Raw genomic sequence first — 14,124 nt, forward strand, 5'->3', positions numbered from 1 at the left:
GTTTGAATATATACAGTTTTTGCCATGCTCCTCTAAGGGGCAGAGTAGTTTATTGCTTTAACTCCCAATTTTATGTTAAGAGACTGTGTTGCCAAATAAGCACAGATCCTCTACACCAATTCTGGAGGAAAGCCAAGTGAAGTTTCGTAAAATTTGCAGAGCTTCACGGCAAAAACGCGTTGCAGCATTCTCCTGAACAACTGAGGCAGATAGGCACTTGTTTTAGAGCGAAAACAAAAACACCAACAAACAAAATCGCATAAAATGGCTCCATATACCTCTTCTGCTGTAGTCCAAGTGTCTGGAAACCAGAGATCCCAGATATATTTGAAAAGATGTTATTTAAACCCTGTTATGGGCCAAAGTCTTCACTTTAGCCTCTCATCTAAAAATGTGAGCATGTAACTCATTTGAATTTGGCCTCACAAGCTCTCCTGCATGTCAAGGTTGTAAATAACGTATTTCACAAATCAGACAAGTCCCCAGCTTCCTCAGTTGTTTAAGAGAATGCGGCTTGCTTTGAAGCCCCAGAAACGTTTTGAAAGCAGATAATGAGTGAATTTATTGTATTTCTTCATCCAATAAATCTTTTACTTTATCCACCACTCCTCCTGATTGCAACACAAATGTAAACAACACAGGGCCCTTTGTAGGCCGACGCCGCTGAACTTCATTGCACCAGTCGTGAGTTGAACAAGACACAATCAGCTTCAAGCTAAAAGGGACACAGAGATTGAGGTTCTTTGTGTGAGAAGCAGGCCATGATGGGGTTTGTCCATGTCGCAGTGGCTGTGCTCGGGCTCCTGTCCATCGGACAGTCAGCTCCTGTAAACAACTGTGAGAGTCTAACAAAACTTATTGAAATCCAAAGAGACCAGGTAAGAAACTGTCATATCACTTGTCACAGAGTAACACACCGTCTGGGATATTTCTTCTTCTTCTTCTTCTTCTTCTTCCTGTAAACAACTGTGAGAGTCTAACAAAACTTATTGAAATCCAAAGAGACCAGGTAAGAAACTGTCATATCACTTGTCACAGAGTAACACACCGTCTGGGATATTTCTTCTTCTTCTTCTTCTTCTTCTTCTTCTTCTTCTTCTTCTTCTTCTTCTTCTTCTTCTTCTTCTGATGGAGATACCGTCTGTTTCAGCTGCTGGGCAAGTGGATGATCGTGGCAGAAAGCACAAACATCCCGGCATCCAATAAGCTGACGAAGATCTTCGTGGAGAGCTCCTGGGTGAAAATCACTGCATCTAACGAGAGCGGCGTCTTGGGTGTCTTCCAGTCCCAGAAAATGTAACTTCAAGTCTACATTTAATGACTGGGCAGGACTTTCGCCTGGAATCATGAAACGCAAACTCAAGATCTCGACGCAGAGTGTTCAGTGATGTTTTTTTCCAGGCTTGAAACATGTGTGTGTCTAACGTGTCCTTTCTCCTGGTGAAAGGTTCGGCACCTGCTTCACAATCTCGACTACTCTGAAATTGGAAAACGGCACTCTCTTCATGGGTGAGTGGTATCGGTGAAACATGCTGCGCAAACAGATTTGGATTTAGAGTCCAGCACTGCAGTGGCACTTTGTGTTTGTGTTGATGTGTGTTGGTCTATGCATGTGTCCACAGAGAAACCTGCCAAGGCTTCTGAGGTCTTACTGAAAACTAGCTGCGCCGACTGCCTTGTTATCTCCTCGAACTACACCATTGGAGGAAGCACGTTTGGTGGTCTCCAGCTCCTGAGTAAGACTTAAGACTCACAGTCTGATAAAGTGAATGTAAAATAAAGGGACTTGCTTTAACATTCAAAAGAATAGATAAGATGAGCTGCTCCGGGAAATACAATAATGTCAATCTGCAATCTTGACCCAATACAACATATTAGGTAGTTAAGTACATTTACTTATATACTGTTCTTTAGTATGGCTTTTCGGGTTCTTAACTAGAGTAACTGTCTTTCATGCTATTTTGTATTTATAGTATTCAAGGACTTTTCCCTCTGGACTTTAAGCCCCTGACACACTAATCAAACATTTTCCAACAAACAGTTTTTCTGTTTGGTGTGCCAAGTCCACCTGCCCTTGTTTGGAACAGTTTGTTTCTGCAGAGACGACACGATCCATCTGTGTTTGTCCATTCTTGATGAGGTCTGGTCAAATAGTACCCAAAGAAACTTAGTGCCGAATGCCATGTGTTAGCTGTGAAATCATTCATACTGCCTTCATACGACCAGATTAAGATGAGATCAGCTGCTCTCCTGGAGAGATGCAGTCCCTGTAAATAGCAGTCTGGTGATGATGACCCGAGACGAGATTGCAAGGTCACACACAAGAATCCATCTTGTCAGTTTCAAGTTATGCGCTTGTGTGCTAACAACAGTGGTTGGGACCACTCAGGGTCCACTGAGGAACTACTGGCAGCTACAGCTGTGGTTGAGTCGGGTGTAAAACCCATGGAGGTGACAAGGGGCTGGAAGAGACTGTACATTTGGATTCGACATTGGTGGCTCCTATACAGGTTAACATAGATTCTGCTATAACATCAGTCATATCAGAATTGAAGAGAACCTGTATTTCTTCACTGTTGATCAGAAGTCAGGACATGCACGTGAATAATGAAGATGAAGTTCGCCCAGGGCTTCATGCAAGCTAGGACCACCACTGCAACGGACAGAGTCTATTTTGGGCCAAGTTAATCCTTTTAAGATGTCTTTGAGTTGTTGACATTTTCAACGTAATGACATTTGCCCTCTGAACTTCCCATATGATTCTATTTAAATAACTGAAATGGGAACTGGTCCAATATTAAACAAATTATAGAATCTAAAATTATGTGGCAACTTTTTCTTTGTAATATACCCACGCAATTAAAAAGTTCTTTAGGGTTCTTTAAAGGTTTAAGTTGCAACACTCAATTCCGGTTTTCACTTCTAGATATAAAAGTGAGTCCATCTTCTTGTGTCTGAAGTTGATTGCCTGACTAGTCTTGTCTACACTGTGACCTTGCATACGTTCTTTATACGCTCTCTATTTTCATACGCTACTTCACAGCTCCTTTGTCTACACTTATTCTGTCTGTCAGGCAGGAGAAACCAGTTGACTGCTGCTGAGATGGACGAGTTCAACAAGCAGGTGGAGTGTAAAGGCTTCCGACCACCTGCCTTCCTGGACCCAGAGAAAGGTATGATCAAAGTACAAAACAGAAGAATTTTAGTTTAAACTACTACAAAATAAGAAAAAAACTAACCCTAACAAAAGATTTTAAAAAACAGTTCTGAACTGTTGAGCCGCATTTTGTAATAACGGTGCATTTTGTAATAAACGTCCAAAATGTAATAACTTTTTCATTTCATTTTGTAATACAGCCGCATTTTGTAATAAACTGCCGCATTTTGTAATAAACTGCCCCAACGCATTTTGTAATAAATTTTGCCGCATTATGTAATAAGTTATTACATTTTGAGAAGATTATTACAAAATGCACTTGCAACTTTTTTATTTTCTAGGAAATGTAATAACATGGTGCATTATGTAATAATACCTATTATTGTTGTTTGTTAAGCAATGAATTTATACAGGAGTGACTTTTGTTGTTTTTTATGCAATTTCCCTTAGAGCTATCTAGCCCAATAAATCTATGTATGACAGAATACGCCAAATATAACTTTAGTTGCCTATTTGAAGTTTGGAATTATATAGGCCAATAACTTGTGGCCAAATTCAAAGCTCTACATGGTCTGTCACTCAGCCAGGGAGGGGAGGGCGGGCTGTAATCTGATTGGCTGCTGCATCAGTTCTACAAAGATCATGTGCTGCTTGCATGCTTAATTGAGACATTCAACAGAGTTCAACATGACGCCCCCCCCCCACACACACACACAATAGTACACTGCTCAAAAAATAAAGTGAACATTTAAACAACACATCCCAGATCACAATGAATGAGGCATTCTGGTTAATAATGTATATTATTTACATAGTGGAATGAACAAAACAAAATACTATGTGCATCAGAAGGAAGGGCCCACTGCACCAGCACACTGGGTGGAACCCTTCATTTTTTTTTTATTATTTTGAGTAGACTAGTGTACATTATAGGGTTTTTTAACAGAAGGAATGAAAAGTTATGAACCATCTATATTTTAAATGCCAATAAAACTTTGGGGTTGAACTTTTTTTTTGTCATTGTAAGAACATAAACTGTACTTTGCAGATCTTAATTAATTTGGATAACAAATAACTTGCTGTTTTGCTCTAAAATGGTTTAAGATGAATGCCAAACTTTACAGTTCCAAGCTGTTTCAAAGCTTGCCTCTCTGTTCGCCCCTCTCATGTGTTATTCCGTGGGTAGATCTTCATTGTGAACAACAGCTTTGATAGTTGTGCTTCACCCTTCACTGTAAGTCTTATTACGTAGTTTAACTTACTAATTCACTTCTTCCTAGTTTAGCCATATGGAGAATGTTGGATAAGAGAGCATTACCTTCCCTGTGTGAAGTCACTGAAAACCATTGGCTGAATGAGTGAAGCTGAATACCTATCATTCCATGCAATGAATTCACACAGTCATAAATAGTAAGCATCGAAATAGCTATTAAAAGGCTAAAAATGTTATAACAGGTGTGAAAACAATAACCTTGTTTTTCAGTATTCCTACAAAAGCAGCGTCCTCTTTAATGATAGCATCCTTTATTGAGACAAATCTAGGGCTATAACATAAGATCAACATTCATAAAGCAATTTGAATTATGGTACTGTGATGCCGCAGGTGGTGGTGGGTTATCAAAATTGTAATAATTAAAATACCTTCTTAAATATTAATTCAAGATAAAATATTTTAGTACTTGAAATGAAATTCCACAAATAAAATAAAAGTGCAAAAAAAAGGCACAAAATGCAGTTTAGTTTTGGGAGTTAAATATTTTCCCTCTTTTGTCACCCTTGTAGGTCTGCTAATTATAACCCTGACCTGCACCCTGCTGGGGCTCATTGTAGGCCATGGACAAAAGCAAGCAATGACCGAGGAAATGTACAATGTCATAGTTCGCAAGTTGAGAGGAGAGTTTCATGTTCCAGTTGCTGAACGCACAAGAATTCAACAAAATGCCTTGGTGCGTCTCTGGAGAAATCAAGGGGTCTATTCTCTCAGTGAGGATGGGCAGACACTGCTGTGTGCCGGCAAGCCAGTCACGCTACAGTCTAATGTTGATTGTGTTGTTAAAAAGGGTCTAGATGATACTAAGGGTTCTGGAGCAAGAAAGTTGAGCAAACGACTGAAAATGCATCATAGTGGCATAAGTGAAAGAAAGGTGCAGGAAATCTTGAACAAAACTGAGTGGTACCAACTTCAAAATGCAAAGTTTCTGAATAAGCCCCCTTTGATGACCATTCAAGCCAAAGAAGTGCAAGATCGACACCAAATTGACCTATTGGACATGGGAAAAATGAAAATTAGTTATGGTCAGGCTTTATACTGTTACATTCTCACAGTGATGGATGTGTTCAGCCGTTACATGTGGCTGAAACCATTGAAAAGAAAAAGTAGTGTTGAAATTGCCAAACACCTTACCAAGATTTATCGTGAACATGGACCACCCAAAGTATTACAACATGACAAAGGGACTGAGTTTAAAGGGGCGGTGAAAATTCTAATGACATCTCTGCAAGTGAAAATAATTGAAAGTTCAGCATATCATCCACAAAGCCAAGGGAAGGTTGAGAGGACACATAGGTGGCTAAGAAATAAGATCATGTATGATCTGGTGAAATTTCAAGGGAACGGAGTTAACTGGGTCAAGCACCTACCTGTATATTCAAGAGTGCTAAATGAGGATCTTAAAGAAGTTTTAGGCTGGAGGTCTCCATTTGAAGTATACTATGGAAGAAAAAGCAACAGCATAAGGCATCCTTTATGCGGTTCTCCATCGTCTGTTCGTAAGGAGTCTGTGAGGAATCAACATTCAACTTTACCATCCTTGAGACATCGAGAAAAATTTGATACTAAACGAAAAAGGGTGAGAAGAATGGCACGGAAGGCCTCTGAGCACTGTGCTAAACTAATGATCAAGCGTGCATTCAAACAAAACCTATCACAACACTACAATGTTAAGGACGCTGTTTTGGTCAGAATGAGGGATGGTGCCCATCGAGTCTCCAAAAAGTATCACGTAAGGCGTGGTACAATTGTGAAAAAAAATCGAAAGCTCTCAAAATACAAAGTGAGTTTTAGGGACCCAAAGACCCTCCGACAAACACAAAAATGGTTCTTCGTATCGGATATAACTAGTGCGACCCGGCTGCGAAAAAAGACACACTCTAAAAAACCCAAGACAGCACCATCAAAGAGAGGCCTAAACCCACTTTTGTTTCAGTACACACACACAGACAGACTAGAGGAATTTATGTCCATGGAGTTAAGCATTCGCTATGACCCTGACCCAGATGGAAATTGTCAGTTTGCAGCCATGGCTGACCAGCTATCCACCCTTGGAATATTTAGATCACCAGAAAGCTTAAGAGATGAAATTGTCCAAGACCTCAGGAATTATCCATACAATGGAAATGGAACACTCTTGTTCAGCTTTGTCGAGGGCAATGACTGGGATGGATACTTGGAAAGAATGACCCAAACTGGAACCTATGGTGACCACATTACATTGCAGAGAGCATCTGAAATTTTCCAGGTCCAGTTTCTTGTAATTTCCTCTCTGGGAATCAATGCCTCAACTATTGTTTCAGAGTCAAACATATATTGTCACAGCAATCCAGTGCTAGTACTTGGTCATGTGGCAGAGGGGCATGGAGAACATTATCTGAGTTTGGAGGGACCAGTCACACCATTTATGGAGCATGTTTTGGATGCTCAAGCAGGACAGTTATATGACAACAACACACTTTCACCACTGCAGCCTGCCTCACCAGATGAGTCTGACCCACCTATCCAGCCTGATGAGCCTGAGGACCCTGTTCTGACTACACCCCCTGTTCAGCCTGTCCTACCAACTGAAATCTTTAAGTCTATTATCAAAATGACCCTTGAGGATGACATGTCAATGCTTGGGACGTTTAACAGAGTGTCTCAACATTTTAAAGATATTGCAGATCGATTCCATCCATCAATCTATCTAAGGGAAACATTAAGCCGAAGCCTTGGGTTGGACGTCGTTGGAAAGCACACAATTAGTGTACAAAGGTTGTACAAAGCAACAGGGCGCTTTGGTGGTGTGGCATTAAAACTCAAGGAGCTGTTTGGGAAACATTCCAAGTGGTTTATGGCTTGGCTGGTAATTAGACATATTAGACATGGACAATTTGAAATTACGGATATATTTTGGAAATAGAAATTTTGTTGTTTGTTTAGCCTTTTGAGGCAATTTCATATTTGTTTAAAATTAATCTTAGTGGAGAAATTTGCTGGTCACAGCAGCTCTATAAACAAGCAGAAGACACTTACGTTGTTTAAGGTAGAACTTATATTCATTGGTTCATTATTATTTTAAATTGGCCGCAAGCCTGCATGTGTTGGTTGCATTTATTGTTGTTGAAAGGTTCTATAAATGCATAAATAAAGCTGTTCTTTACCTATTCATCAGCGTTTCTATTTCGTATGTGCATATGTTAATGTTTACAAATGGATTAAATTTTGATACCCAGAGTTTTGTTCTGTATTACAAGAAGCATAATAAGGTTTGTTGGATGTTTATAACTATTCTTGATGTGGTTTTGGTATCCAATAAAAAAAATCTGGAATTTACAGAATATTCTCTGTTAATGCAACCTTTGAATAGTGTACTGATAGTAATTGCTAAGTACTGCTACTAGGCTAATACAGTGATACTAATAATAGGCCTAGCTTTTACAAATACGTTAAAGTAAAATAAAATACAATTAACAAACAAATAAACTATGCTTTAGAATTGTCATTACGTAATGCACCATGTTATCACATTTTCTAGAGAATAAAAAAGTTGCAAGTGCATTTTGTAATAATCTTCTCAAAATGTAATAACTTATTACATAATGCGGCAAAATTTATTACAAAATGCGTTGGGGCAGTTTATTACAAAATGCGGCTTTATTACAAAATGAAATGAAAAAGTTATTACATTTTGGATGTTTATTACAAAATGTGGCTCAACGGGGCCTCATACTTCCACTCCACTACATTTTGGAGGCAAACATTGTGTTTCTACTAATAAACTACATTTATATGATTACTTCAGTCACTAGTTACACTGCAGATTACATACTGCATCAAAGCTAAATATCTGTGTAATTTACTTTTAATAGTACTCAAGTACTATTCACATTGGTGACTTTCACTTGTTTTACCAAAGCAACGTATGACAACGAAATCTGTACTTTTACTCAAGTCTGAATTTTTAGCACTCTTTACAACACTGCTAATTTCTGCCTCACAGGTATCTGCCCAGATGACTCTCCCTCCCAAGAAACCGAGAGCACTGATCTATCCGATGCGATGTTGGACTTAGACCCTGGAGTATTCGACCAGTTCCAACAAATGATCAGCACTGAAGGTGGCATGAATGAGCTCATCAAGCTGATCTCTAGCAGCTTGGCTGCAATGAAAGAAAATTAATCTGGCGAAAACTGTCCTGATGTGCCTGCAAACTGTACGAGTTACGATATCACAATATTTTGTTTTGGAACAGAACTCTTATGTAAAGAGCAGTTGTAGAAGAGGCAGTGAGCATAAATGTCTCTTTGGAGTGAAACTTCTGAATAAAAGCAAATAAACTCCTCACCTCCTCACCCTTGAGACTAGATAACAACACGTAACAACTCTGGACTCTGTCATTTCACGTGGGTCGAGCCTCTGAGCTTGAACGCACCAGTGTTAAGCTTGAAGCAAACACAATCATCAGGCTGGCCGTGATGAGCTTTATTCACATTGCTGTCCTGGATGTAGTCCATAGCAGCAACAGGGTTTCTCAGTGTTTATGATCTTTTGGTCAAACGATCATCTTATAAAACATAAAGTACTATAGAAGATACAACAGCACATAACTGTACAGTTGAAGAGCTCCACATAAATCAGCTGAAACATTAAAATTCCTCTTTTATGTTAACATGTCAAAAATAACAATACTTCACCTAACTTGAGCATGGAAGTTAATTCTTTGCCTTTGAAACTAGTGTGGTTTTGTTACCATTTTACTGTTCTTAGTATTCACCCTCTAACTGTCAGTACCATTTGAAAAACTATATGACGTTTTACCTTTTACACAATTTAAAATGTATCACTCAAGTTGCATTAATGATATCATACTTAAAAACTTTCAACACTCATTCATTTTTTTGTGCAATTAAAAAATGCGACTCCTTCAAAAGATATGTGCACAAAGTCACACACAAATGTACGCACAATAAAATGAAACAAAGAGTTATGAAGCTGAGACCTTAAAGTAATCCTTATAATCTCAAGGCAAGATAAATAGGAACACATTAGTTAAAATAAATAGGTAAGTTATTTGACTGCTATAAAGAATGAAATAAACAATGCCTGTTATGTTGCATTAATTGGCTTTAATTCATTGGAAAGCTGTGGTTTTCAATTGAAAACAGAAGAATGTTAAAATATGTTGAAATACAAGTGCAAAAAAAAAAAAAAAAAAAAGGATTAACCTTTTTTTGGACTGACTCACTGTGTTTGTGAGTTTCCGTGACACATCAGAGAGAATTAACAGAGATTAAGGAAGTACATTAGCATAATTACCAGCCTGTACTGTTACATGTGATCGGATCAAGACTCTATCGATCCCTCACACCGGTCAAAGTCTCCCCTGTCTGTTTACTTTAGTTACATCAGCTCCCAGAAAAGTGAATATATGCAGGTGAGGGAGACTCTGACTGAAAAAAGTCAGCAGCAGCCAGGCAGTGGAGAGAGACATCCGAAGATAAAAATAAAAAGCTGAGTGTGGAAGACAAGTGAAGTGGGAGCTTCACAGACAGAGGTGGAAAGCTTGTTAAGAGCAAGATCAGAGCCATCTAGAGGATGAAGTGTGTTGCTGTTGTTGTGTTGCTGAGTCTTCTCTCGCGGGGACGCTCTGCTCCTCTGAGCAGCTGTGAGAGTCTGATCAAACCAATAACAATCAGCAAAGACGAGGTGAGTGTGCACCTGATTTACTTTACTTAAGATATTTAGAAACATCTTCAGTCCAGACCTCAAATTACAGACCTGTGAAAACAAACTGTTTACCAAATTTCAATATGGCATCATTCAGCGATTAGGTTTTGGGAGCACAGAGAGCCAAATGTATCATGTTTTATTTGTACACAAATAAGTTAAAGCATAAAATCCAGATGATGAAATGATAAGAGTTGTGGAGGGTCTGATGTCTGTGTCAGGAGAGGTCAAGAAGCCATAGGGTGTATACAACGCACCTCCCCTCCCTTTTAGAAAAGAAGACAATAAGAGCAATTCAAAGAAAACTAAATGACAAGAAGCACACACAGTAAACCGTAAACAATATTTCTGGACGAATGTATATGCATGCAATGCATTGTTTATGTTTTACATTTTTTTTTCTCAAAGGTTTTGTTAAGACATTGTTAGGATGAGCTGCCAAATAAGTTAATGTCATTATTATAGTATAAGTGGGGAACATTCCATGAATTTCCATGGAAGGTTTCATCTATCATTCCCCATATTTAACATCTACATATTCGATCTAGTATATCAAACAAATCTCCCACGAGCCCACAACAAGTCCTGGCCCAGAGGCTGAGAAACACCGACACTTATTCTGCGCTGTCTCTCTCTCTCCCTCCCTCTCTGCTCCAGATGTTGGGGAAATGGCTGTACATCGGGGGGAGCTCTAACCTCCCAGGAAGCCGCTCCCTGGGCCATCTCATGACCAGCGTCTGGCTGGATGTCACTGCAACCGCCGAGAGCAACATCCTCAGTCTCTTCCAGACTCACAGAATGTAAATCCCCACCAACGCTATTACACCACAACACTGCAGGCTACGTGTTTCCGTAGAGGGGAATAAGTCATTTCAAACCTTCAAACATTCAAAAGTGTCCCGTAGGAATCTCTAAAGATGAATCCTGATGGTTTCAGTTATTTCAAAATGGCAAGAGCAATGTGGAGCTGATACCGTAATAAACTAAGAAACTCTCTTTGTTGTAACGTGATGTAGAGCTCGTAGAGATAAGGTGAATATGTTTGAGTCTGTATACACTCTGTACACTCTGTATGACTTCACAAGAACTGGGCCTTGATTTCTTAATAATACAACTTATGTCTTTTAAGTCTGTGGGCCCTAAACCATCTATGGTACATGGTCTGAAGGGCATTTAGGGTGTGTCCAACTCCTTTTCTGCAAGTTAAAAGGTGCATAATCTGGGTGTAGAGTACGGAAAACACATGGCACAAGGGATTGTAGGCAGTCCTTTAATTAATAATGGGTGCGCTTTGGGCGTAACGTGAACTAAACCAGAGTGTCATCTCACATTCCCCCTTAAAAGTCAAATGCGCCTGGATTGCTACTTCGACAGCAGCACCCATCTTCACTAAGAGACAAATATGTGGTCTCCCACTCCAGCTAAAGGAAGATGGGTGAAATAATGTGTTTTTAATGAGGAAAACATTAATCACATTATCTGCAGAGAGCACCCAGCAGAAGCGGCGGGCCACCTAGTAAATATGTCCGGATTCAACACGGATGAGACAGAGGACAAGCGTGAAGGGAAAACAGTAAAGTTGCAGGTCATAAACCCAAAACAAGCTCAAAGAAACTTAAAAGTATTGGTGAAGTGAATCCTCCTGTGTGCGTTCATCACGGCGTTAAACACCTGTCATACACTTGGAGTCACTGAAATGCTAATGAATCCATTATGACTGATGATATTGTTTTCTGATCTGTACTTTCTCCTCCACAGACATGGCAAGTGTTCCAGCCTGATATACAATGTGACATTTGAAAACAACGCAATGGTAATTGGTGAGTTAAAGAAGAGCCACGATGCTGAGAGATTCTTCAGAGAAGACACCTGCATTCATTCAAACACTCCTCTTCTAACATTTCCTATACCGTTTTTGTACGTGTGTGACTTTTACAGAGCAACCTTTCTACCTCAAGGAAGTCTACCTGCCGACTGACTGCGCCGACTGTCTGGTCGCCCACGAAGAAATTACCTCCGGCGAAGACACGTTCACCAGTGTGATGCTTTTCAGTAAGAAAATACTCACTTCTCAGCAAAAGATGAGCCTGATAGATGTAGTGAATGTTTGTACTCAATAGGGTGTCTCCAGGGACAAGCATCTTTGTTTGTTAGGTGTCCTGTCTTTCATAGTCTTTATGGTTTAGTCGTCTTACCCAGCATGCAACTCACTGTTCTGAACTGCGACATCCTTTACTCCCAGGCAAAACAAACAATGTCTCGCCTGCCGCACTGGAGATGTTCAGGAACCAAGTAGAATGTTTTCAGATGCCGTCGGCCATCATGATGAACCCAAATGCTGGTGAGAATTTTGACTAGAATAGTTTTCAACCTCCACATACTGTGCCTCCATAATGTCGTACAGAGCTGTTTTATATTGTGACTTATTTTTAACGTGTATGTACGCAGAAATCTGCCCGGACGACATCTCGCCCTCCGAGGGGCTCAGTGCTCTCAACTCCCTGTTCGAAGCCAAGATGGGACATCGAGTAGCAAGAATCCTGGACAGTCTTTTTGATATGTTTGTGAACTGATTTATTATTAGATTTCAATTCTCGCCCTAGGTAATTTTGTATGAGAAAGAACGTTTTCCTCCTGATGGACATTTGAAACAAAAATAAAAAGTTAAGATGGAGGAACTGACTAGCTTTCTTAATCTTGTAATTAGTGTCATCATTATTTTTTCGGGGGGTTTGATATCTCACTTTATGTGGCCTACACCTTATTCTTTTTCAATTTCAAAAACAGCTCTGAATAACATACTGTATATGGACAATCTGTTGTTAGACCTTTGACAAAAAACGAAGAGAAATAAAGTAGCCATAGTCGACAGCAACAGGCAGTAAACCACCTGATAATTGAAGTGAAACTACTGGCGAATACAAAACAATAAGGAGAAAACTAAAACTAGTTAACCTGTTCTTATTCTTGGGAGTGTATGTAGAATTATACTAAAACACCTCTCCCTGTTTAGTCCGAATTAAAAAAAGCAAAAGCTATAAGGTTATAAGCTGGTACATTTTGTTTTTAATGACACAGTTTGGGGGTTTAAGTTTGCTTGTTATGTTGTGATTGGTAGGACTGTTTGTTTTTCTACATGCACTTTTGGACAAACGTGTCTGCTTAATGACTGTCAAATTGTTAGTTTTTTTTTTTTTAAATGCCAATGCAGAATGTAATACTTACGCTGTCATGTTGTTAACTGAATACATGAGACATGGTAAATTAACAACAATCAAAAAAAGTCAACAATGACTAGATTTGTGTTTCTGTACATTCTTAACTTTATTATTATTATTTTTTTTTATCTTTTTTGCCCACTTAGCAGACCATATCAACACGTCTGCCATTTTTCACTTTTTTCTGTGTTTTTTCTGTTTTTTCTTTTAAATATATACATTTTTGTTTGCACACATCCTGTCCTGCCAGTAGATATTGATTAAATTAAAATGCCTTATGCCTTATGCTGTTTCAATCATTGTGCCAATGAGCAAACATGCACAACCTTCATTTCCCCTCACAGTTATCACAAATGGTTGCACAAACGCCCTTAAAGGTGCTCTATGTAACAATCTCCAGTATCTTACATGTATTAATCACATTTTTACTAGCCATATGTGAGCGGATTGTAAAGTGATGTAAAATATGGGACCTTCTCTGTCTCACTTGGTTGCCTAAACAATCCTGCGGAAGACTGAAGTCGTGAAGGACTCAGGTGGGAGTTCTTGTCACAGTCCAAATGAGCAGCAGTAGCTGTGTGCCTCAAATATCTCTGCAGATCAGGATCAGACTGATCTGAGAGTTTCAACATGGCTGCTGCGTGGTTTAAGGGTGTGCAACGTTGGATTTGTTTGGACCGCAATAATACCGTTAATAAATTATTTCATTAATGCTTTACGAATTCCACTAGCCTTATCAACCGTCGCCACCATAGTCAAGTACGCAC

The 14,124-nt window shown here is 39.3% G+C and overlaps 2 protein-coding genes across 2 annotated transcripts; both read left to right on the forward strand.

Moving 5' to 3' along the window:
* The first annotated feature begins 669 nt into the window (after positions 1 to 669).
* LOC119021691 lies at positions 670 to 8,786 on the forward strand. The gene is made up of 6 exons (XM_037102167.1): positions 670 to 878; positions 1,151 to 1,296; positions 1,448 to 1,509; positions 1,623 to 1,736; positions 3,075 to 3,173; positions 8,413 to 8,786. Exons 1-6 carry the CDS (start codon positions 762 to 764, stop codon positions 8,589 to 8,591), a joined length of 717 nt encoding a protein of 238 aa, XP_036958062.1. The 5' UTR covers positions 670 to 761; the 3' UTR covers positions 8,592 to 8,786.
* Positions 8,787 to 9,846: 1,060 nt separating this feature from the next.
* Positions 9,847 to 13,866, forward strand: LOC119024290. Its single transcript, XM_037106916.1, has 6 exons — positions 9,847 to 10,118; positions 10,797 to 10,939; positions 11,898 to 11,959; positions 12,078 to 12,191; positions 12,382 to 12,480; positions 12,588 to 13,866. The coding sequence occupies exons 1-6, from the start codon at positions 10,008 to 10,010 to the stop codon at positions 12,710 to 12,712; spliced, it is 654 nt and encodes a 217-aa protein (XP_036962811.1). The 5' UTR covers positions 9,847 to 10,007; the 3' UTR covers positions 12,713 to 13,866.
* Positions 13,867 to 14,124: the final 258 nt, after the last annotated feature.

The sequence above is a fragment of the Acanthopagrus latus genome, chromosome 1 (assembly GCF_904848185.1).
Source record: "Acanthopagrus latus isolate v.2019 chromosome 1, fAcaLat1.1, whole genome shotgun sequence".
NCBI classification, from domain to species: Eukaryota; Metazoa; Chordata; class Actinopteri; order Spariformes; family Sparidae; genus Acanthopagrus; species Acanthopagrus latus.